Below are 26297 nucleotides of genomic sequence, written 5' to 3' on the forward strand. Positions count from 1 at the left end.
TGCTATCAGGTAAGGTTTTATTTGCAAAATGTTGTTTAAACTTAGCACTAGACCAGAAAGAAGAAGCACCATAGATACTTACACTGTCCAAAAACATTTATTCTGCATATCGAGTAACAAAATACAGAAGCCACAAATAAACAGTGACAAATACTTTAGGCTGAGCTGATACATGAAAATGCGAATCACATTCACACATATTTAACTGAGTTTACGATCACTTATTTTTCTGCTCTGTCTTCTATTACGAAAACTTTTCTCAGAAAATATATTTCAATGTTCACAGAGCCTGCAGTCAGTGCATCCTAAAGAGGAAAACATAAACAGGAAAAAAAATTATCTGAGGTCAAACTATTGCACATAGAGGTCAAACAAAATGTACGTCCTTACATTACCTTTTACATTACGGAGATAATACTAACAGATACAACTCAGTGAAGCTATATACAATGAGGAGTATATTTAGCAAATGCTTAAAAATAAACATGTGATTGTGATCACCATGATGTCATGCTAAAGACAGTTAAGTAAAACTAACAACATTAAACAAATAAATAGGCCAAAATGGACAGTAGCTACAGTGGGATGTGCAGTTTAAAGAATTTTTTTTTTCATCTCTCTCCACATGGACAGTAAAAATAAAGTCTGGGTTTGGCAGAATACATTAACTGGACATAATATACACAGCTATAAGATCATGTCGAGAACACAAATGACCATCAAGAGCAAATTGCTTGGCTACCTGTATGAAATATGGCAGGAACATCTTATCACCTGTATAGCAGTTTCACAGTATTACAGCAATATTCATATTGCTTCATTTGTACTGCACATTTACAGAACGTTCTGAAAACCCATAGTCCTCAATGTATAAGACTTGATGACACCAGTTGCATTCTATATAAAATGCAGTGCTCTTCAGAATACAGATATAAGGGCAGATTGAATAAAAAGAGCTACATAATTACTTATAGGATTGTACAGCGAAAGAAAAAGAAACATGATACAGCAGTACAAAAACACCAAATAATATTATATTGATATGATGATAGTACTGATAATAACATTATGATTTGTACATTGATGAAGTACAGCAGCAGTTTTAATTGCTAGTTAGCCAATCTTATGACGCAAAATATTGATATGAATTGTAATTCAGCAGCTGTGCTCTTCTGCATCAAACAGACATTTGGAGAAGGTTGATGAAGACATCAAAGTCCAACCTTTTTATATTTCATAAATATACATAAAGCATAATATACATTTTGTTTGTGTTTGAGGGCATTTTCTTCTATAATGGCTTTAAGATTAATCTCATTAGGTTGTATTTATAAAAAATAAAAAAGGAAAAACAAAAATCTAGAACATATCTTCCACTTGCAAGTTTCAAGTATGTAACAAAAAAAGCTGAAAAAATAACCACATAAACAGAACTTAACACATAAACTTAAAACTAAGAACCAAACAAATAAACTGTAATGGCAGCAAAGGTTTGGAGGAGGAATTTTTGAATTGGTTTGAATTAACAATGGCAAGTTTTGGAAATTAAATCAGTGTGTATTATTAGAGAAGTAACAAACAATATTTCTTTGATAAATCTATTTAAGAAAATACAGGCAGACTACCATGGGTCTGGGATTTACTTCGTAGATTACAGCATTTTGCACAAATGAAAATGTAAAATGGCGATCAAGCTTCTAAGCACAATTGAACTTTGCTCCACCAATAGATTTCAATATGGTGCTGCTCTATTTCTCACTATATTTCTCTTAATGAATCCAGCATTATATTCCTCCCTAGTCTCCCCACTAACGCTGCTGGGATGTCAACATCTCTCCATTGCACCGTGTTGGAGCTGATGCCTCCTGCCCCTGGGCCTCGGGGTGATCTTGGCCGACCAGGGTGCTGTGGGGAGGCACTGGTGTGGCAGCCAGGGGAACAGGGGTGGTGCTGGGGGTAACAGGTCCTCCTGAGGCTCCCAGTGCAGGACTAGAGGCTCCAGAGTCACTCTGATCTGGAGCCCTGAGTCTCTTCATCATGGTGGTCACACGAACAGCTTTCTGTATAACAATAATAATAATGATGTTTTAATATATGTTTTAACTAATAATAATAATAATATCAATTATTAATAAATTAAAATGTCTTTTTAATAAGTAAACCCATATAATTTTTCGTATATACTAGTCGTATACTACTGTTTGTAACATTATAAATGCCTTTACTGTCTCTTATATTCAATTTAATGTTTGCTGAATAAAAGCATTAATTTATTGAAAAAAATGTTTTACTGACCCCAAACTTTTGAATGGTAGTGTATCTCAACGCAACGACTAGACACAACTAGATCATCTTACCTTCCATTTAGCTTTAGCAAAGTTTTTCTCGATCTGAGCACAAACGCCATCTTTGATGTTCTTGTCTGAGGCAGCATTTCCAGATATCCTAAACAACAAACACACACAGAAATGCACAGCAGTTATTTTTTTAAACAATGCTGCAAATATTAATTATAAAAGGGTAACACTTTAAAATAAGGTTCATTAGTTAACATGAACTAAGAATGAACAATACGTCTACAGCATTTATTAATCTTAGTTTATATTAATTTCAAAATTTAATAATAAATTATTAAAATCAAAGGTTGTATTTGTTAACATTAGTTAATGCACTGTGAACTAACATGAACAAACAGCTGAATTTGTATTAACAAAGATTAATAAAAACTGTTACAAATGTATTTCTCATTGTTAGTTAATACATTAACTCAGTGGTTCCCAATCCTGGTCCTGGGGACCCACAGCTCTGCACAGTTTGTATGTCTCCCTAATTTAACACACCTGACTCAGATCATCATCTCGTTAGGAAAGAGCTCTATTAACTGAACTGGGTGTGTCAGAAAAAGGAGACATATAAAATGTGCAGAGCTGTGGGTCCCCAGGACCAGGATTGGGAACCACTGCATTAACTAATGTTAATGAATGAAGCTTATTGTAAAGTGTTACCTATAAAAGACACTGGAAAAGGCTCCTTACCACTCATGGTTGATGGCTTCCTGTGCAGTCAGTCTTTGGTCCTGGTCCACATCCATTAAACATGCAACTAGGCTTTTTGCTGCAATTCAGATGGCTAAGTTGAATTTGTGTTTTGATCACAACCCTATAGATTCATTCCAAACATACTCTACAGTGATTTGACTATTGTACCTGAATCTGAGATGTCATCCCAATAAGGCGAATCAAACTCGTATTCTCCAGACAGAATTTTCCGGAACAAGTTCTTATCGTGATTATCATATTCATCATCATCTGTCTCTTCATAAAAAGGTGGGTTTCCTGACAGTCTGTTGAAAATGATAAAATGACCAGAGTGTTAAAATTTCCTAGGGCAAGAAGATAATTAGGACTGTAGCATTACATGAGCAATTGATTGTTTAGGAGAGATTAGGGAGAGAATTAGACACAGGAAATGCAGTGCACTTACAGAGTGGCAATGGATCATCTAACACGCAATGTGACTACAGGAAATGGAATGTACATGCTGACGAACTCATGAATGACTCCAAGGACGTGTCAGGCAAGTGACTCCAAAACAGATATCTATGGGGTCTACTAATAAATAAAGATCTCATTGAAGAGCACAATGAAATTAACATGTTTGACAGTCTTACACAATGAATCAAATATAGATGATGACGCATGGACTCACAGGATGTACATGATCACCCCGATGGCCCAGCAGTCCACTGGTCTGCCATATCTCTGTCTGCCAACCACCTCTGGAGCTATAAATGATGAAAAGGTGAACTTTATTTAAAAATATAGTTTAAAGCGCATATTCTTGGACATGCAATGTAAAAAAAGTGGTGTAACCATCCAGTAAAAGTATTTAAAGGTCCCATAGTGTACACCTTTCTGGAGTTTTATTTGAGGTTTTAGGTGTCTGTAAACAAACTCATTAACCATAAGTCATTATATAGGGTGCAGTTACACATAAAAATTCTGACACTTTTCCTTACCAAGGTACTCTGGTGTGCCACATGGCTCTTTGAGGAGACCATTTTCCAGTTTGGCCAGGTGAAAGTCACTGATTACAATCTTGGAGTTCTTCAGACGGTTGTAGTAGACCAGATTTTCCAGCTGGCGAGGTGAGATATAGTAGTAAAAGCAATAAATTGTATTAAACCTCAAGAACCTCACATTGCAAAACCTTTTATAGGAATTATTAGGATTGTATTCAAAAACAAGAGATGAAAGTCATGTCAATGATAATAGAATTTTCCTTTTTGCGTAAATTAACTCTTTACGGTGTCTAGTCTGAGATTGTATTCTGGTGCAATACTATGTGGTGACCATTAGATGGAAGTGAAGCCCCAAGTCACCTTTAGGTTTCTGTGAACGATGTGGAGAGAGTGTAGGTAAGCCACAGCCTCAAGCACTTGTCGAATCACATTGCTGGTGTCACGTTCTGAGTAGTAGCCCTGGTCTAAGATCCAGTCAAACACCTCCCTTCCTGTGGCCCTGAAGTAAAGCCAAACCAAATATCCACATGTGATAGTCAAATTTGTGTTTGCAATGTATAGGATGATTACACAAAGATGTTCACTCTTTGGTTTATAGATAAAAATGATCAAGTTACAAAAAAAGCAAATGCATCTTTACTTAAAGAAACAGCTCACCTAAAAGAAAAATTGTCAGGGGATATATATATAGTGTGTGTGTGTGTGTGTGTGTGTGTGTGTGTGTGTGTGTGTGTGTGTGTGTGTGTGTGTGTGTGTGTGTGTGTGTGTGTGTGTGTGTGTGTGTGTGTGTGTGTGTGTGTGTGTGTGTGTGTGTGTGTGTGTGTGTGTGTGTGTGTGTGTGTGTGTGTGTGTGTGTGTCTTCCACAGAAGAGAGAAAGTGACAAGGGTTTGGAACAAGTATTTCTTTAAAATCTAATCACAATGGAAGCAAATTCATTCACATTCTTGTATGTTCTTTTCCCCTCTCACACACAAAAATCTCAAAGCACTTACAGCTCCAGAAAGAGGAAGTACTCTTTTCTCGTCTCAAAGACATCTACCAGCTGGAGGATGTTATGATGCTTCACCCTGCGGGGAGAGACAGAGAGAAACTGTGACACTGTGAAAGGAAGCAGGCTAGGAACTGAAAAGAAATCATGACTATCTGCAAAAATAAAATCATTTGCATGGTAAAGAGTCGACTGCATTCTGCTATTCTTTTTAAACAAATTTCAGCACTGAGCACCATCTGCAAGCACCTTTCTTCACTAAAATGTGTAACATCTAAATAACCTGCGCGGAAAACGTACATTTTCAAGATGAGGATCTCGTTTTTGGCTGCTTTCCGTACTTTTCTCCCATCTTTCTTCAGGAACTTTTTACAGGTGTACATTTTCAGTGTGTTCTTGTCCTTCGCCCTGAAGATTTCACAAAACTCCTCCCTGGTGACAATAAACAGTGCTATTGAGTCAGTCAACATTGAAAATCTGCGATTTAATCTAATTTAAACCTGGAAATAATTTGTAGTGAAGAGTGCTTGTATTTAGAAAAGCATTTTCTCAAGCATACATTTTGCACAGAAAGATTACTATAAACAGGAATAAAATAAGAGGTAGATAGATTTGTACTCACGATTTCACTACCTGTCCCAGGTCATACTTATCCGTGACCTCTGAAGGACTGTTGTAGTCCTTCTTCTCTCCCAGAGTCAAACAGCCAAATGGCATGGCTGCTCCTGCCCTGAAAAGCAAACGCAAAATCATGTTTTTTCAAAAGAATCGGATGTACATGTAGGCCTACTACTGGCATGAATGATCACAAACCATGCGGTTTATTGAGGCAATGTGGGTTATTACTTTTCAAAGCAATTTCAATTGAGCTTATTTTAGTTTGGTGCGTAATAAATTTACAGCACATTGAAGGAGCGATGCATATCTAGGGGCCAGAATGAGATTTGTGCCAGTAATAAAACACCCATAACACTCTAGCATCGTAGTGACGAGTTTTGAATGGGCAAACAACACATATATTGAATTATATTTACTATAAGATGATATTGCAATTATATAACAGCACTGAATAAGCAGCACTATGCTTTGGTGCTTTTTAAATCATACCATGATAATATAATACAATACAGTTCAAACGTGTGGTCAGAAATATTTTTTTCTTTTTTTGAAAGAAATCAATACTTTCATTCAGCAAGGACGCAATAAAAATTGTGACAGTAAAGACTTTTACAATGTTACTAAAATGTTCCATTTCAAATAAATATTGTTCTTTTGAACTTCCTATTCATCAAAGAATCCTGAAAAAAAGTCACAGTTCTCAAACATATTAAGCTGCACTTTTGAAGGATCGAAGGAATAAATTACATTTTAAAATATACTTTAAATTGTAATAATATTTCACAATATTACTGTTTTACTGTATTTTTGATCAAATAAATGCAGCCTCGGTGAGCATGAGAGACTTCTGAACGACCACAAACTTTTGAACAGTGTTGTATATACGCAACAATACAAGCAAAAACCTGAAAAGAGCCACTGTCCCAGCAATAATAATGTAGAGGTACAAATCAACACTGCTGCATCAGTCTAATCCTCCTTTATCTTACATCTTCAACATTGCCAAGAAAATTATCATCCTCTCAATGCACAATGACGTTGATGATTAGAGAATTTTTTGTCTTCTATCCACCCTTTGAGTGCACATTTTAATTGTGCATGTTTTGAAAAGCAGTTGATGTGTTGATGATGGTGTGAATTTAATAAATTATGAAGAGATGTTTTTGCTGTGAAGCCTTGCGATGCCGCTCCGCATTCATTCATTGACAATTAAAATGCACACAGTTGTTTCTTTTTTTCCTTCCATTGAGCTGCAAGTGAGCTCCGCGACCCTTTGCATTTCTCTCCGTCTGAGCCAGAACTCAAAGAGGAATAAATTCTCATTTATCTGAGAGCGAGAGAAAAGTCAGTGAGAAAGAGGGGGAGAGAGAGAGATTTGGCAGACAGCACACTCATAACCAGTAATGAGTAATGCCTACAATTTATTCCAAAAGTGACAATTTCCACTTGTGGCAGGAAGTAGCTCTGAAAAATTCTGATTCTTTGAACATGCAGTATTCATGCTTATTTATGACAGATCTGAGAGCAAGCAATAGGAAAAGACCGAAGCGGCATCAGACAGATAAAAATGACTTTAACTTAACAGTCTTAATTTAGTTGCATTTGGATACTAAATGATGAGTGATATTGGGTCCCATCAAAATAAAACATATAAATTAGGGCTGTCAAACGATTAATCGCGATTAATCGCATCCAAAATAAAAGTTTGTGTTTACATAATATATATGTGTGTATGGAGTATAATTATTTTCTATATATAAATACACACACATGCATATATATTTAAGAAAAATGTGTTATTTATATATAAAATATTTATATATAATATAAATTATTTATAATATAAATATATATACACAGTATATACATGCAAATATTTCTTAAATATATATATGCATGTGTGTGTATTTATATATAGAAAATAATTATACACCGTACACACACATATATTATGTAAAAACAAACTTTTATTTTGGATGCGATTAATCGCGATTAATCGTTTGACAGCCCTAATATAAATTGATAGAACTAAAAATTAAAATTATGTCATCATTTACTAACCCTGAAACGTGAAGGAGGGTATGTCTGCTGTCGAACACAAGAGAAGATTTTTTTTGTACATTTTTCAAAATGTCTTCTTCTGTGTTCAACATGGAAAAAAGGAAGTAATACAGGTTTGGTACAATGTGAGGGTGAATGATCATTTTTGGGTAAACAATGCCTTTAAAGGTATTCACTGCTGCAATAGCTTTTAATAAAACCTGGCAGTTTCACCTGGCAGTGAAACTTTTGAGCAAGTTATATTTTGAAGAAAAATAGCAAAGATATTTTTTCTTTCTTTTTCTGAAAAAGATGGTTGTTCTTTCTGTTGCAATTGATCTTAGAATAAAAAATGTAATTTGGCCATGACAAACATGGCTTCATTTTTTTGTGTATCACTAGAAAGCATGATAGCTTAGCATTTTCTCTTTGTGTTAGTACTTGCTTCAATGTGCACTTTTTAAAAGGTTTCCTGGGGCTTTATTCCTGCGGAAATAAACACAACAGCGTTTTACATTAAAATTAACTAGTGAACTGGTGAAACGACCAAAGAAGCTCAAATCTAAATGCATCACACGCAGAGCCCAAAAGTCCCCAACCAGTGTTAAATTCCCCTTATGCAGCACATAATGTGATACTCCGTTAGTTTAATCTTCTCTGAAGAGCCTGAATAGACTCTCAAAACTCTATGAATCTTCTAAAAATGTCACCTAACTGTTTTGAGAGCTGGGAGGACAGCTATTATCTAATGCAGTATAACATACTGAAAGAAACGACAAAAAGGCCTCACACAAACAAGCAATTACACATCAGGCTGACAGTACAATTGCACCGCTGCTCGGGTCTGACCCAACAATTTGCCAAACACCATGACAGTCCTCAATCACACTGAAGCTCCACCGGATAATGTGACAGGATTTTGTCTCTAAAGCCTTCAGGCTTTTAACATTAACAAAGAACCAAGACAAAAACCAGCACAATAGTTCGCATGCACTGCCCGCCTCTGAACTCTGCTGGGCTTGAACTTACTCTGAAACTCGCTGTTTGATGTTACAGCACAAAAACATCCTATTTTCTCTCCTCCACTCTCCCAGAATAGTCCAGAAAAGGCAGGAGAGCAGACTGAAGCGCCATTACCACCCAGCAACTGAGTATCAACCAAAAAAAGAAAAGAAAAAAAGCCATTCCTGATATCCACAGTAAAGGGGGCATTACATAAATTACAGGCTGAGAGAGAGGCTGTTTGCTTTGCCCGTCAGAGGAGCACTAAGGTCTCTAATTAATCTCCCCTTGGCCCCAATGATTGCAGGAGACACTAGTTTTGCAAGGCCAATATATGCATGGTAATGAGGGGAGAGAGGTGCTTTAAAGACAGTTCAGAAGAGATGTTTAAAAACCTAACTGGGACCGATGTATTTAGTAATGTTAACGTTTTGCATAAGCACTTAAAGTGCGAGTATCAAATATTTACATTTAAATTAATCATTTAGCAGACGCTTTTGTCCAAAGCGACCTACGAATGAAGAGAGCAATAGAAGCAGTCAAATCAACAATAGAGCAACAATATGCAAATGTTGTTACCAGTCTCAGCTAGACCAGAGCAGCACACGTTGCAAGTATTTTTTTATATAATAGATATAGAATAGTAAGTGTTAGTATTATTAAGTTAAATGTTGGCCAAAGAGATGCGTCTTTAGTACGTTCAAGGTATCGGTCCATGGAAGTGATTTTGTGCCTCTTTGGGATGGTACCACAAGGCGCCGTTCACTTGCAGAACGCAGGTTTTTGAATGAGTTAAGATATAGGGGTGCAGAGCCAGAGGTTGTTCTGTAGGCTAACATCAGTGCCTTGAATTTGATGCGAGCGGCAATTGGCAACCACTGCGATTTTATGAGAGGTGTGATGTGCGCTTTTCGGCTCATTAAAGACCAATTTGCAGCATTCTGGATCAGTTGCAGAGGTTTGACAGTTGATGCTGGAAGACCTGCTAAGAGAGCATGACAATAGTCCAGTCTGGATATAACAAGAGCTTGGACAAGGAGTTGTGTAGCATACATTAGCGTCCTAATGTTGTATAAGGGAAATCTGCAGGACTGGGCAGTTCTAGCAATGTGGTCTGTGAAGTTTAACTGATCGTCAATCACAACTCCAAGGTTCCTGGATGGAGTTATTCTGTAGAGTTGTGTGTAATCAGCATAGCAGTAACAGGAAAAATGAGAACCATGTTTCTGAATGACAGATCCTAGTGATGACATGTACAGTAGATGGAGAAGAAAAGTGGTCTAAGCACCGAGCCTTGAGGCACCCCAGTAGTTAGACGTTGCGACGTAGACACCTCACCCCTCCATAACACCCTGAAGGGCCTACCTAGGTAAGACTTCAACCATTGGAGTGCTGTTCCTGAGATGCCTTTCATCTTGAGGGTTGACAGGAGGATCTGGTGGTTAATTGTGTCAAAAGCAGCAGACAAATCCAGCAAGATGAGTACTGAGGATTTGGAAGCTGCTTTTGCCAGTCTAAGAGCCTCAATAACCGAGAGCAGGGTAGTCTCATTTGAGTGTCCACTTTTGAAACCAGACTGGTAGTTGTCCAGGAGGTTGTTCTGTGCAAGAAAGGTAGAGACTTGGTTGAACACGAGTCGTTTTCAGTCGTTTTGGTTGAGATCAAGTGTTTTAGCAATGAATGGAAGAAGGGATACCGGTCTGTCATTTTCTAGAAGTGTAGAGTGGGTTTCTTAAGCAGTGGGGTTATCCAAGTCATCTTCTCAAATATGATGCATCATACATTTAATCCTTAAAGGCATGAACGTTTCACTAATCATTATTACATATTCAGGTCTTTAGCGACCCAGATTTATATCTAACATTGTGGATGGATTTCTAAGTGCCGCACAAAACTCTCCTGATACTTTAATAACAATTGGAACTTGGAAGGTTTCAATTCAAGCAGATGCCTTTTGCAATTATCACTGTCATTGTCAGTTCATTTCCCCAGTACTTTCAGCATCTGGCTCATATTCGCAATCTCAACCATATTCTCAAAACTATCGTTTTCAACGTCTTCAAAATAAAAATTTTGATTGCTGACAGCTTCTTCACCAGATCCACCATCAAGTAACAGTAATATTTGATTGTGTACAGTACTTGCTCGGCAGTAAATCGTTGAGGCATTCAAGTTTTGCCGATGATACTTGTGTATTCTTTTGTTTTATGTCTGCAATAATTATGAGTGAAACATCATTGTGTATCATACATTGCCACCTTGAGGCATAAAGGTGAATTGCACTCATTAAGTTCAATTGTTATTGTGTAGAAAAAAATTCCCATTCACATTCCTTGGGTCGCTAGCAAAAATTTGCTTAAAATGAGAAAACAGACATTCTTTTAAAAAATGTTCTTGTTATATTGTTTGTGATGAATAGATTGATGAATGAAGGCTGATGTCTAACTTTTAAAAAATTAGGGGTAGGGTTGTGAATGACGACCAGGATCAACAAAGACCAGAGGAATCTCTCAATCATCATTGTATTGCATTGCAAGTTTTGCCCCCACTATAAAAACTACAGAGCTTTGATCATACAACTAAGCATATAACATCTTACTAAGATATATTAGTGGGAGATATAGAGTGACATCTGATATTTACATGGATGTGTACAGGTTGTCTGTTATACTGCTATAACAATCTCGTGGATTTACATTATAAGTTATCAGAATTTCACCTTATTTTTTGGCCATATAAATATCAGCAACTGCACCAAACTGCATATTTTTGCTCACTTTGGGCTTATGAATAAAAACTGAGGTGTTTTTTCCCTCCTCCAGTATGAGCTCCATATTCTCACTATATCATACAGAGCCAAAAAAGCCTCATATATGATACTTAACAAAAATACATATGCAAACTTTTCTTTATTCTATATTTTGACTCAAAAGTGTTTTACAGGGTTAAATATTACCTTTATCTAAACTGTCTTAGGCAAAACAAAAAGAGAAACAAACTGTTAATGTGTATTTAAAAATACACTGAGAAAAAAGAAAAATTGTGGGTCATCTGTGCCTCTTGTATTTTTGCATTAGGAAATAATAGACACAATATAACCCTTTAACCTTGTTTCTGATAAATTATGCAATCAAGCTTCAGTATTTGTGTGTGTGCATGTCTCTTCGACGGAAAAGCTGTCTGTGCTCTGTAAAGCTGAACATTCAGTTTGAAGCCTTGAGCATTGTTTGTCTCTCTCTCTGCAGAGCTGCCAGCCGTGTCTACATTTGCTGTCACTCAGCCTTTTTATAAGACATGCTGCAAAGCTATATAGTGTTTTAAACTGCCTATTGAGCTTAACATCAAATAAGATTTTGGAATTGTTTCAGGACCAGCATTGTTCAAAGAAATAATGATGTTTGGATTCATTTGTGTGCTGGGAGATTACCTGGACTGTTCAACTGTACTGTTTTACCAGTAAGCAGAAAGATAAAAAAACAGATGAGATCTGCCCTAGACAGCAAAGAGATTAAATGGAAAGCAAATTGAGACTTTTGTCTTCTGTGTCTCAGATATTTCTCTTGAGAAAAAAGAACGTCTCACATGCATCTACTCTAGAGATTCAAAAGAGATCTCAGCAAAGTTTTAACTGAGCTCAGATTTGCCAAGACATCAAAAGGCAGAGATTTCGCTAACACTTTACAATAAGGTTTCATTTGTTAACAATAGTTAACTACATTAGTTAATATGAACTATATGAAAAAATATTCTAAAGCATCACCGTGAGTCTTAAAGGAGAACTCCGGTCATTTTTTTGTAAATTTGGAGTGCTGTCAGTACAGAGAACAACGACAAAAATCGGTGTTTCCTACACCGTGTTATCCTCTTTTTAAAATTTGCACCCTGTTGACTTCAATAGGGCAATATTTAAACCTGCTTTTAGCCTCTTAACATCCTTGATGTGTCATTACAAGTGCACAGCCATGTGAGTGATTCCTTCAGAGTGAACGCGGGTGAATCTGACTGCAGTAGATGTGAAAGATATGAATAAAAATGATGTTATTTCAGCCAGCGCACATACCTGTATATTTACATTCTGTTTTCGGTCGAAGCCCACAGTAATCGATTGTCGAGTTCACGCGCATAGGTTTAGTACGTACGATCATGCGCCCCAACTCGACAATCGACTACTGTGGACTTCAACCGAAAACAGGATGTAAATACAGGTATGTGCGCTGGCTGAAATAACATCATTTTTATTCATATCTTTCACATCTACTGCAGTCAGATTCACCGCGTGTTGACTCTGAAGGAATCACTCACATGACCTGTGCACTTGTAATGACACATCAAGGATGTTAAGAGGCTAAAAGCAGGTTTAAAACTTGCCCCATTGAAGTCAACAGGGTGCAAATTTTAAAAAGAGGATAACACGGTGTAGGCAATACCGATTTTTGTCGTTGTTCTCTGTATTGACAGCACTCCAAATGTACAAAAAAATGAGCTCAATGTTAAAATTGACCGGAGTTCTCCTTTAAGGCCCAGATATACTAACGGCAAAGTTCTTTTTCGTTCTTCGTTTTGGGATAAAATAGACTGCGATAAACTGTTATCGAACATCTGATGCCACTCACACTGATGAGAGAGACGTTTAGATGAAAATGTAAATATGGGCTGCACGCTTTCCTCTCAATAAACAAATAAACAAACAACAAAATTGAGAAAACAGCAAGCATTTTTTAAAATAAAGCATAAGAAAAAACACCTGGTCATAGCAATGTGGATATGTTTGCACGAGCTCTGCAATTCGGCACTCAAATAAAGTCACTTCACGTTTATTTATATAGCACTTTATACAATAGATTGCTTAAAATCAAGCAGCTTTACCGTATTAAACATACGAAACAGTGTCAGTGTCTCATTTCATCAGAAGTACAACTTCATTTTCTATGAAGCAACTCTCCAGTGTGTTCATGTTTTCACTTACAGGTTAAGTCTGAGTTCAACGGACTCGTGAGGAGAAATGAACTGGAAAATCTTTCCACTGGGACCTCCACGCACAACTACCTATTACATACTCACCACAGACCAATGGTAGTATAAAGGTGTTTATCAGCCTGCAAAGTTTTGGAAAGTTCGATTTCGCAAGCTGTTTCGAACTCCCAAAACGAACTCCAAACAAAGTTAGTTTTGGCCTGATTTAGTTCGAAATGACGTCACATCAGTTCATTCTACGATTTCGCTTGAAGTATATCGGGGCCTTTAAGCTATTAAAGTGCAACATTTTAGAAATTAAAATTTCTTCTGAGCAGTTTAAATAAAAAATAGTTAACATGCACAAAATGACAAGGAACAGCAAAATACATTTAAAAACATGCAGATTTACATACTTTTTGTATAGAGAAACACGTAAATGTCTTACAAAAACCCAGTTACAATTTGTCCAGTAATTCCATTTCGTGTGTGTGTGTCTATGTTCAATTAGCAAAATGCCATTTCAGCATTTAATACTCTAAATTGGCCATCAAGCCTCCATCGGCCATAACAAGTGTGTTTTATTCTCCTCTTAGCTAAAAAACATGCTCTCTAGCAGCAATCAAACAAATGAAGAGACATAACATCAATTAGCTGTGAGTCAACAAATGGAGACAGACATTATTTATCAAAACACATTCATATGGATGAGTTTATTCTTAGAAATGGGTACTTAGTAATCTAATTGATGGTGCATCATGTTGTTTTGTCTCTCATTTGGCACAATCATAGCATTAAGCTGTGTGTTATAAATGTACTCTGGCCATGAAAGCTGAGGCTTGATTAAAAACAAGGGAACTGTCCCAAATCATATGACAAAGGGTGACTGTGCGTAATCATGGACATTATAAACACAATAATTGACTTTTCTTAGTGGAAGCTTAAAGATAATATACAGTTAAATCATAAAAAAATTAACTCAAGTCAATATTGGCAAGTAATAAGCTGGGATAATGTACAGTCATTTACATGCATGACACATTTCTATTCCCACTTGCCATATAACGCACAAAACTGTCGGGAGACTAAAAATGTATTAAAGCCTGAGACATCCAGTTTCCTTTGTTGTCATTGTTCCTGGTTCTTGATCTCTGCCCGTGTCCTGGTTTTCCCGTTCCTGCCTCACCCTCTGGATTTGTCTGTTTGTTTGGATTGCCTGCCTGTGTATGACCTTTGCCTGGATTCTGATTACGATTTTGATTTACTTTAATAGAGCAGTTCGTAACAATTACACTTCAATGACCTACAAAACTATTTCCTAAACATAAATATGTCTAGGATGTTTTACAGTTTTAAATAGCTTTAGAAATATTTTATTAAAAAAAAGTCAGACATGGGCTTTCTAATGCTTTTCTTGTGCTTTCTAAAGTCAAATTGTGAAACTGACCCTCCCACAGAGTTATGAACAAATGATGGACATTAGAAGACCTGAGGCTTACAATCTTTACGGTAATCTTTATTACCAACTGTTGTAATACAATAGATAAAGACCTCACTAATTTAAAGCAGGAGGAATGAAATTTGCATAAACCCTATATGACCTATTTCAACAGAAAAAACACTTATAAATAACATTGTGTTATTTACCACATTATAGTGTTATTCACCACATTATCTAGTGTTATTACCACTTTATACTATTTACAACAATATTCTTCACAATTATATTGTGAAATAAAATATATCCAGATTCATGATGTGCAGTAAAAACAAATGTGAGCTATTCATAATGACTCAAATGAAAAAGAATACAACTGGCATTTGCATCTGCATATATTATACATATACGTATATTAGGGCTGGACGATTGTTTTGCCACGATTTTATTCTTTTTAAATCGAGAAATTGTGGTTTTGAATAAAAATGTTTACAAGCATTACAATTACACATGTTGACAATTCAGACCACATGATGGCGCGCCTGATTAACCGCTCTTGTGTGACACTCTATGAATGTAGAAGACATCACTAATCTTAAACCTGTTCACTGAGAAATGTGTAATTGCAGTGGGCAGTGGGATGGGAAAAGTTATTAGACGTGAGTTGAACTTTTTTTTTTAACTTGAGTGCCACGTTTTTAGAATGCCGTTTCATGGGTGAGACGCTGAAAAAGATGTGAGACACGAGATTTGAGACACTGTTTAAGATTTTAAGTTTGAACAATATTTGCCTTCATATTTCATGCATATTTTGTGCAGAGATACTTAACAATTCATTTGTTTTAAATTTACACCATGTTGATCACTTCATGCACTTGGAATTTAACTTTTTTTAACCAGTAAATAAAGAGAATGTTACATATTGTAAAATTAAAAGCATCAAAATCGAAATTGGAATTTTTTGCCATATCGCCCAGCCCCAACATATATATCATTAATATAATTGTTGTTCCACAATAGATAAAAAGTATCATGAGACCTGAAGGTGGGTAAATTATGCTTAAAGTCCCCCTGTGGTGAAAATCAAGCTTTTAATGTTTATATGTCTACAGTATGTGGTGTTTTTAATATGCTTTAAGACAAACCATATGCAAATTCATGTCAACACCATTGCTGAGTATTTTATCCTTAAAACTGCAGTGAACCAAAGACAGTCTCAAAATCGCAGTTTGAAATCACTGGTGTTTCTAATGTCACAAACTACCTTGTAACCAATCACGTCAACGTGTGATCGTCAACGAGATCTCTGAGCTGGGGTGAGTGAGTGGAGGCGGGGCTAACTCATAGAACCGCGTATACTAAACGAGAGTTCCATTCAAGCTATTTTAAAGCATGAAGAAATTTTTTTCAAGGAAACATTTTTTTAAATATGTAATTTTGGTGATCAAAGATGAGTTTTAATGGATTCAATTATTGACTACAGGGGGACTTGATCTGAGGAAGGTGCGACTTTGAACTGACCAAATTTAGAAGTGTAAATCCATGTTTTCTGCCAAGTACAGTTACCTACACTAACAAGCAAAAAAAAAAAAAAATCTTAGAAGATACATTTAAAATCAATCTTCTCAGAACTGAATTCCTCCTATTTGGTCAAAAACACATCATATCTTACACATGACTCTTAAATAACGCAACACCAGATTTCTGGTGATTCTATAGATGGACACCACAGGCCTAGCGGACAGCAGGATCCTTAGGCCTCTTCAAAGGGTGAATCTTATCAAGCTGTGGTGAAACAGTAGGTGCCAGATGGCTTAGTACAGCACCAAGACACACACGCACACGAAAAAAAAAAAAAAATCTCCCTCTGATGTTACAACAAGGAGAATTCTGACACAAATAAAGGAACTCACTACACATTAACTACACATTTTATTCATATTAAAACGTACAACTGTACTTTTTGTAGTGTAAACGGTCATGGAGTGTGAGTCAAAACATTCCTGAGACTTAACAGACAACATCAAAGAGCACAATACAACCTTCAAAGAGGGCAGTGCATCTTATCTTACCTGTCTAATGCCTCCACAACGCCACAAGCTGCTGCAGTCAGAACCTTCCCTTCCCAAAAACACCCGCGAGGTCTCTCTGAGCAATGGCTAATTGGAGGGATTCTGTGCGTATTAAGAACCCTGGATTCGCTTCACACCCAGTCGGCTAATCTGTCCATTCTGTTCCTTATGTTGTTTGTTGCCTTGGTTACAGTCATACATAAATGCAGTGGTACAGTACAGTGCGGCTGCTTTAGAGTAAAGTCAGCAGCAGTTGGGCTAGTGGATTCAAGAGGGGAGCTGGTCATTTGCGCAGCACTGCACAACACAATTCTACATTTACGGACTCACGAAAATCTCTCCCTAAGGTATGCTTGGAATATGACCAAAAAGTTTAGATTTTTGTCCTTGACCAGTGGGAGATGACTTTTGAGAGTGTTCGATAAATCCCACTGTACTATTCTGCCGTGCAAATGTAATCGGTCCAACTCGACCTGCTTCGAGCATGCACAGCTCTTACTGGCCTACGTCCGTTATGTACTAAATGTTTTGTTACAACAGTTATGACCAAAATCAAGTTTCTTTGATTATGATCTGTCCTGTGACAGATGGGTTTGGATCAGCTGTGTAAATGTAAAGTCGATGTCCCCCCAATAACAGACCGGTGTGCAATAAATTCAAAAACATCATGCAAGTTTAACGCAGCAATGGTATAACAATGGTGCTGTGAACACCAACACATATTTTTCAAAATCCATAGTTTAGTTGATCTTAATAAGTGCTCATTGTCAGTTGTAAACACAATGGCTTTTTTCTTCCATAAGGAGGTTTGGTGTCACAACGGCTTTGTTTCCAGGCATACCTTTAAAGAACGCGACACACGTTTCCCGGAAATTCTGGAGAATTCAACCAATCAGATTACTACTTTGAAACTCCCAAACTGTTTCCCATTTTGTGTGCCATATACATCAGATGTTCAGGCAACAATCCGAGGGTGTGACGTCTGAGACTAAAGATAATGAAGCTATTAGTTGAAGAAATTAAATGAAGCAATGAGCAATGCAACACTTCCTCTAAATAAATCTGTAAGTGTCAGGGCAAATACTAACTAATAGTAACCAACTATAAATAAATAAAATGAAATGGTTATTCATCAAGAATCGAAAGGATCAAGAAAAATTATATATATAACTGGCAGCTGGAGTGGTTGGAAAATAAAAGGGTTTTGTTTTGTGACGTCAGTAGGAAGACAATGATGCTATTCGATTATTTTTTAACCCATAACTTCCAGAAAATATTTTTCACAGACTGCAGAAAAATGTGTTATGCCACTGCACTGAACAAAGAGTGCTGCTCAGTTAACTTCATTTCCTGCCTGTTCTGGGCATGCTTCCACCGAAAAACATTGAGGGTGGATCACTTAACAACAAGCACCCGCCTCATGATAACACCGTTTCCCAGGCAACAAAAAAGGAGGGAAAAGCAATAGCTTCTGGATTCCAACAGAATATAAAAGCAAAGATGTTGCTCTATTTTATTCTATGGCTGCTTTTCAAGTATTAGCTTGCAGTGAGAGAACCACAGCACTTCTCAAGAGAAGTCTCAAATTCTCAAGCTTTACCTTGGAAGTCTTGCATCAGACTGCTCTCTTGCGGAGTTGGAAATAGTTCTGGGAAGCAGTGATGGGTGTGTTAGCAGCAAACAATATTTCCTGAATGCTGGTAATCTAATAAAACATATCCCTCCGAGCTTTCCACATTACACCACTGGGCTTCCATATTCTCACTGCTAACCCAAACCATTGTTTTCAAAAAACTGTAACAGCTAAACCTACAGCTAACCTTAAAAAGAGTTGAATTAAAAATCAATATCAGACCCAGTTTACAAAGACAAAAACCCTCAATCTTCTCAAAAGAATGAAGACCAACACTCAATTTAAAAAAAATGAAAGATATTGTGATGAATGAAATCCTACTGAACATTTAATTAAATTGGACTTGAGCTAATGTTAAAAGTAAAATAAATAGGCTAGACTTTCCAAGAGAACCATTATCTACTGTTGCTGGAAATATTACGCAGCTGTGGTGCTTTAATATCCCATGAACTTGTGAGAAACTAATGACTCCAACAAATCCATTAACCATGTCCATAAGTCCAGATCCATTAGACCTGCATGCACTAATGCATCCCCAGATGGTAATGGAAATGTTGACTATGTGAAATGAGGGGGTGGGTGAAATATTAATTAACATCTCCATTTTAAATTCCCATTTATATTTGAGTTTGGACAGACAGTCACATCACAGTCACTCTCTGAAGCTAGCAGAGTAATTAACCAGAGAAGTGAAAGTTGTTGTATTTTATATGTAGTTTTCACATAAAATAACATGTAAATGTAAAATTGACAGACACAGTTGATTGCATCGCATATTCATGGTAAATAAAGTTATCAGTTTTGAAATCAGTGTCTTTTCTGTCAGGAGACAGGACAGATTGAGATACTCTTGGGGGCATTAATCTAGGTCATGAGGGCATGTGTCATGTGTGATGCTGATTTTTATGGGCCCCAATAAAACTCAGAAACTGTAGATTCAGTCCTATTATTTTTCCTCTGTCATTTTTTACTCCAATCTCTCTTCTCTCATTCACACACAGACACACTGATACTCATCCTCTTATTTTATACCCGTAGAAGCTGCTCCAGGGAATTTGGTGTCAACTGGAGGTTTCTATTTAGACAGAAATAAAACAGATGAGATCTCGCGATCTCAAATTTCTCGGCTATGGCAATAGTGACACTGTTTTGAGCACTGATTTTATAGATATAGTCATGTGTTGAGTAGGTGATTAAGACTAAATCAGGTTATAACAGTTCTGCTGCTTAAAGGCCCACTGAAGTGCCTTGAAACGCGCAGCTTTACGATGCGTTGACGTAATTTCCACTGAAACAGGAAGCTAAGGCGGGACATATTGAATGGCTCCTCCACCTTTTCAAACAGTCAATAGCGTTTAGTTTACCTCACAGACTGCAGTCATACTTGACAGCACCATGGAGACGAATCCGAGCGCTGATACGTTGGATTCAATAGTAACGTTAGAGGTGTGAATAAATTCTAGCCACGAGGAATAAAACTCGAGCGTTTGAGCAACCGAACACACATCTCCAACCCATATTGCTCCGTGACGTGACAACAGTAGTGATGTCCGGTTCGTGAACCGGTTCTTTTTTTGTGAACCGGTCGAACCAGTTCACCAAATCGAACTGAATCGTTCAAAAAAAGAGTCATGATCCAGTTTTCTAAAGTTACTTGTTTTCAGACATGCCTGACAATCACTCCGACTCGAAATAAACAACATCCCGGAGTATATGTAACTCCAGTAACTCTGACAGTTAACTGATGGAACTGATGAGCACGAGCAGCTGACACTGAGTATGCGTTTACTGCCGAAAGTACAGTCAGGTACAGCCACGGTCGCTTTGGCCATTGGTATTTATAGCATAGGGGGAGAGCATCTAGAGAGCATTTGATTGGACAGAAGATGTGATGAGAAGCTGAAGTCCGCGGTGACGTCATAAAAATCTGTGATCCATTTTAGCGGAAGTGAGAGACTAAGTTTTGAATGCTTTTATCTCCTAAATGCGAATTTTGTCAATGTTTTGGAACACATCAGCTTATTTATAACATTAAGGCTAACATATTCATCCTAAGAGCCAAAAAACTTAAATTTTGATTTCAGGAGACCTTTAAAGACACAGGTTTAGACACATCTGACCATCATTCACAATTAAAAATGTATTTCTATTGCATTTTCTACATATTTATTACTTTCAATGCAAGCATGCTGTAGCCAGCAGATATAGTATTTTATATGTTGTAAAATAACAGTATAAATAACAAAATTGACTGATGCATTCTGGAAAGGTATTTGGCACTATTCATATATATTTTAAATACAACCTATGCTTTTACATAAAGCCTTATGAAAAAACACTAATGTCTAAAAATGAAATAAATTGAATTAGATTAGATTTAGATTTCAACAATTATAAAGACTGCACTTGCGAAAAGTTTTAGTCAATTACATATTTTAGAGCTTAGGGTTATTAGAATAAAATTTTTATAATTCTTAATTTTGTTCATTTCAATGACTTTTCCATGCCTGGAAATCAAAATTAAAATACCGTGATACTTCCAAGTATTCCATGATTATTGGAACCTTGTAAAAAGAATCAAAAGTGCTGTATGTAATGTTTTTCGACCACTAAAGCATAAAAAAAAAACATAATATGTTTGCAGATACTTAGGAAACATTCTAAGTTCACATACTTCTTTCTAAGAAACACAATGCTACAGCCAGTTATTCTATTTTGAAATGTGTGTTCTGTTCCGTGTCAGAATGTCTGTTTTTGTTTTGGTCTGTGTGATCCCGCCCACTGCCAATTTACTCCATAGTATTTCGACACCCCGGGATGCCAGTTGGAGGAAAACACAGATTATTGTAGCCATGGAAGCTAGCAAATGAACTGGGTCTGAGATCTGGGTCTAAAGCCTCACCATCCATCTAAAAAGCTCTATGACCAGAGGCATATTAAATTGTGGATAAATCAACTCATTAACTTAACCGTGCAATGTTCAGCGTCTTCCATTGTCAACTGCGCTCGTTCCTGTTGCGTGTCCTCAAACTGGCAACCCACCTAAGCATCAAGTCTGAGGCGGAGGGGACGGAGGAAACAGCTCTCTCCAATATTTCTAATTTTGACAGCAGGACCCATTTCAACCACTAAATGTCATTATTACATAATGCACCTGTAAACAATTGCTGCATCCAAAAACACCACTAAAAAAGTATGTTCTATATAGTATTAACGTGTGTTGTAGGAATGTAATCTGGACATATTACATTCGGCATGTGGTCCTGACCTACCAGTGTCGCTTCACTGCCATTCACAAGTGTCTCCCATGGCCTCATGGGATAGTAAAGTGTAATTATGCACACTTCAGAATCTCGCCGGAAGTAGAAAGTCATCTGGGTACTTTCGACTACTCTTTTATGAGTACTGTGAATTCGGACATACTTCTTTTGTCACATACTGTTTTTCGCCCTATACTACTGTATATAGTAGGGAAGTATGCAATTTCAGATGCAGCCAATGGTTTTCTGTTTTCCACAAAATTACAAACAACATTCAAAAGTTTGGGGTTTGTAAGATTTTTTATATTTTTGAAAGAAGACTTATGCTCACCAAGGTTACATTTATTTGATTCAAAACACAGCAAAAAACAGTAATATAATATTGTGAAAAATGATTACAATTTAAAATAACTGTGTATATATTTTATATTCAATTTATGTTTCATTGTTTTATATATCAATGTATAATGTAATTTATTATTGTAATGGAAAAGCTGAATTTTCAGCAGCAAATATGCTGATTTGGTGCTCAAGAAACATTCTCATTATTAACAATTTTGAAAACATTTTTTTTAGGATGAAAAAAGTTCAAAAGAATGCCAGGTATTTGAAATTGAAATATTTAGTAACATTTTAAATGTCGTTTCAGTCACAATTTTACACACACTTGATGAATAAAAATATTTATTTATATATATACCCCAAATTTTTTGAATGGTAGTTTATGAAACGTTATGTAAAAAAAAAACAGTCAGTCAGAAATAGCCAAAACTCTGAGCACTAATATTTCTGCAACAGGAAATATATTTTGAAAAGACCTATCACATTGAAAAGACCTAATCACTGGATTATATTTAGTTTGGTTATATTTTTTGGCAACCTCCGTCTGAGACACTGATCAACAGGTTGTTGAGAAAAGATAGAAAGTTCTGGCTAAACTACTGTGGCCAGTGGTCCGCCATTATAAAAGTGTTTTGTTTTTATTCAGTTTTAGGAAAAGTGTAGTGGGGAGGGGGAGGGTGTGCTCTTGTTCATCACCTTTGGTGCAGTGCGGGTGTTGGCTGGGGGTGGAGGTGGGCCAGGTGTTATGTTATATAAAGGGATGACGGGCCCTGCTAAGAGCTCTGGAGAACAGGATGGTGTTTTGATCAGAGGTGGTGGGTGTTTTAGCCCGTGGGTTGCATTCACACACACATACTGTACAGACACAAACACGGTGTCCGGGCTGCTTTGTGCTCGTCTTCTATGTGAGCCACAGAGAGCAAGGTCAGTTATGCTATTCTAGCTATTGATGCCATAACATCCATCAAATCTAGCAGATGGACTCCTTTGAGCAGATGGATACAGATAAAATTGTCAGAAAACAACAGTGACAAAAAAACAAGAGGTGGACACACAATACAAACTTAACGAATTTCACAACAAAAACAAGATTCATACTATTTATCTCCTCTTTCATGAGTAAAAAAAAGCCAGAATGCAACAACTAAACAACTAGTGCAACAATCATTGACTGTTACATAAGAAATAATTGCCTCTCAAGCAATACTGTGACCACTAAATTACAGGTTGAGAGTGTTTAAAAGAAATATCCTAGGTTAAATACAAGTTAAGCTCCATTACCACAGGGAAAAAAAACCCTGATAAACATAAAATGTTGACAATTATGGACTCACAATTGAAGTCTATGGGGAGAAGTGCACAACAGTCCATTGTTGCACACACACACACACACACACACACACACACACACACACACACACACACACACACACACACACACACATACATATATACCAATTAGAAATGAGCTACAAAGATGAAATCATATATACATGGCCACCAAAATATAAAGGATTATATAATTTAACGTTCTTGAAGGTAGGGAAATCAAATTAAATGCCTGGTTTATTGTAATCATATTAGTGGATTTTAAATGACAGAACTAGTATCATTTGAATAAGCAAGTTAATTTAACATATGACATCTACAAAAGCTATGCATCTGCAGATTTAAAGGGTTGAAAGTTGGAACACCTTCCATTGTTTGGACAGTGGACACGCAAGCATTTTTTTTTTTACTCCAAGACAACACAAGACAAGACAAAGTAGCGTCACACACACACACACACACACACACACACACACTGTCTGTCATTAAAGTTACTAGGTTATTTATATGGTTTGCATTATAAAATGTCTCCTTTTTGTTCACATTTATGAATTAAATAAATGGGTAACACTTTAAAATAAGGTTCATCAGTTAACATTAGTTGACTACAATAGTTAACATGAACTAAGAATGAACAATACTTCTTCAGCATTTATTAATCTTAGTTCATATAAATTTCAACATTTACCAATTTGTTAATAAAATCAATATTTGCTAACATTCGTTAATGCACTGTGAACTAACATGCACAAACAATGAACAGCTGTATTTTTATTAACTAATATTAACAAAGATGAATTAATAGTGTATCAAATGTATTGCACATTTTTAGTTCATTTTAGTTAATACATTAATGAACCTTATTGTAAAGTGTTACCAATGCCATGATGATCTTATGTCTATAATGCATGAAGTAAATTTGATCACCACAATAAAGTAAAAAGTCATGTAGAGTAGTGTGCTAGGTTGTAACAGCAGTACTCTCTGTTCTTTACACTAATTTACACAATTTAAGTATATACATTTATTACCCACTTTAATCAGAGCATAAATATGGGACTTACGTTTGAGATATATAGAACAAAAACACAGATGTTGTTACAGACGCTGAAACAAAACCCTCAAAATGTCATTATGTGCAGCATTTGGCAACGTTGTGTCATGGACTGCAAAAATTTTAAAAAAGAAAAATTTCAAATCTATTAACCGCAAGAGTGTAAGCAGCATCCATACAAAATGTATATTACCTGTAAGTATTTACTTGGTTTAACAAATTACATATCACATTGTTGGCCAATACCACACAGAATTCTAAACATTCCAAAATTGCACTTTTGTCATCTAGTAAAAAGGTTCAAACTCACTTAGAGTCTAGGCTACTGCATGGTGGTGGGATCAACTTCTAATTAACATGCATTAAAGAAATCAACTGAGGATGAACTGATGAATTACAGAACTTTTTCTGTCAAGAAATAACGAACTAAAGAAAGAAACAGCAGTGTCCACTTGCGCACAACATACGCAGTGATGATTTAGGTTTGATGTAAGCATACTTTTGTGTGCGCGGAACCTCTTAAAGTTGTTGAAAGAGTTTGTGCAGTCCTCTAGTTTTAGTTACAGGTGGTGTCACAGGTGAATTTGCTTCAGAAAAGAAAAATAGTGACCCGGTTTTTTAAACGTAACTGACACAATCTACTACGAAAGCGTTGGGTAAAATCAGTAAGGGGAAACAAATATACGCATTCAGCGAGAACCACATAGGTTGAATTGATGTAACCACGAAGACTTACCGGATAATATGAGCGATTCAGAGAAATAGGTGTATGAAGGGTGGCGTTCTTGATCGCTTCCCCCAGAGAGTCTCCTGATGTTTGAGTTCCCGGTAATTAAATTTTTGGCCAATATTCCGCGTGCCACGCTCTATTCGCGCGCTCTGCTGCCAACCCAGAAACCTGCACTTAGAGCGCGCGCTCGACTGCTCTCTCTCTCTCTCTCTCTCTCTCTCTCTCTCTCTCTCTCTCTCTCTCTCAGGTAGAGGTGCAGTATAGGTTTTAGTGCTGCAGCTGAAACTGCTCTTTGCTGGTTTAACACAACTATATCTGAGGATTCAATCTTTTTATATCAAAACGTAAAGTTTTAACGTTCATTAACATACAGGCATTGATTTGTTATGAGAACACAAAACGGTAAAATAGTCGAAAACAGTTGCAGGTTAAAGGATAAGACTAAAAAGCTCCCATTAATTGGGTAATTCCTGTTATGCAGTACATTTTCATGTCCTTGTCATGTATGTCTTAATATACTGGATGAAATATTACACTTTCAAAGATTAAATTTTTTTTGTCAAAATATCTCATTTTGACCTGGTTTCACAAACAGGGCTTAGATTAAGTCAGGATTAGGCTTTAGTTAAATTAGGACATTTATATAGCTTCTATAATGCCTTAGAAAAACACATTACTGGTGTGCATCTTGAGACAGAACAAAGGCACTGAAATATTTTAAGATATAGTGCACGTTGCTTTCAGTAAAGACAGCTCAAACATGCATTTTTAGGCTGGGACAAGCTTAAGCCTCGTCTGTGAAACCGGGAGAGTTTT

General features: G+C 36.5%; 1 protein-coding gene across 2 annotated transcripts; it reads right to left on the minus strand.

Annotated features, from left to right (window-relative positions):
• Positions 1 to 82: 82 nt before the first annotated feature.
• Positions 83 to 25720, minus strand: camkva (CaM kinase-like vesicle-associated a). 2 transcript variants are annotated; one of them, XM_079884309.1, is made up of 11 exons: positions 25488 to 25720; positions 5633 to 5740; positions 5311 to 5442; positions 5015 to 5089; positions 4382 to 4520; positions 4019 to 4139; positions 3709 to 3784; positions 3207 to 3343; positions 3036 to 3114; positions 2358 to 2445; positions 83 to 2060 (listed from the first exon to the last, which is right to left on the minus strand). In XM_079884309.1, the coding sequence occupies exons 2-11, from the start codon at positions 5725 to 5727 to the stop codon at positions 1809 to 1811; spliced, it is 1194 nt and encodes a 397-aa protein (XP_079740435.1). In that variant the 5' UTR covers positions 5728 to 5740; positions 25488 to 25720; the 3' UTR covers positions 83 to 1808. The 2 variants fall into 2 exon arrangements, with proteins under 2 accessions (XP_079740435.1, XP_079740436.1); XM_079884310.1 differs by lacking the exon at positions 25488 to 25720 and adding an exon at positions 17134 to 17233.
• Between the last annotated feature and the right edge of the window lie 577 nt (positions 25721 to 26297).

Source organism: Squalius cephalus, assembly GCF_949319135.1.
Source record: "Squalius cephalus genome assembly, chromosome: 10".
NCBI lineage: Eukaryota > Metazoa > Chordata > Actinopteri > Cypriniformes > Leuciscidae > Squalius > Squalius cephalus.

Bases quoted from the DNA above. Each gene is read 5' to 3' on its own strand.
- camkva (XM_079884309.1), bottom strand. From the start codon at position 5,727: ATGCCATTTGGCTGTTTGACTCTGGGAGAGAAGAAGGACTACAACAGT. The intron at 3,344-3,708 runs GTGAGTCCATGC...CATTTTCAACAG, and splicing joins GGGGTGATCATGTACATCCT to ACTGTCAGGAAACCCACCTT. The intron at 2,061-2,357 runs GTAAGATGATCT...ATTGTTATACAG, and splicing joins TTGCTAAAGCTAAATGGAAG to AAAGCTGTTCGTGTGACCAC.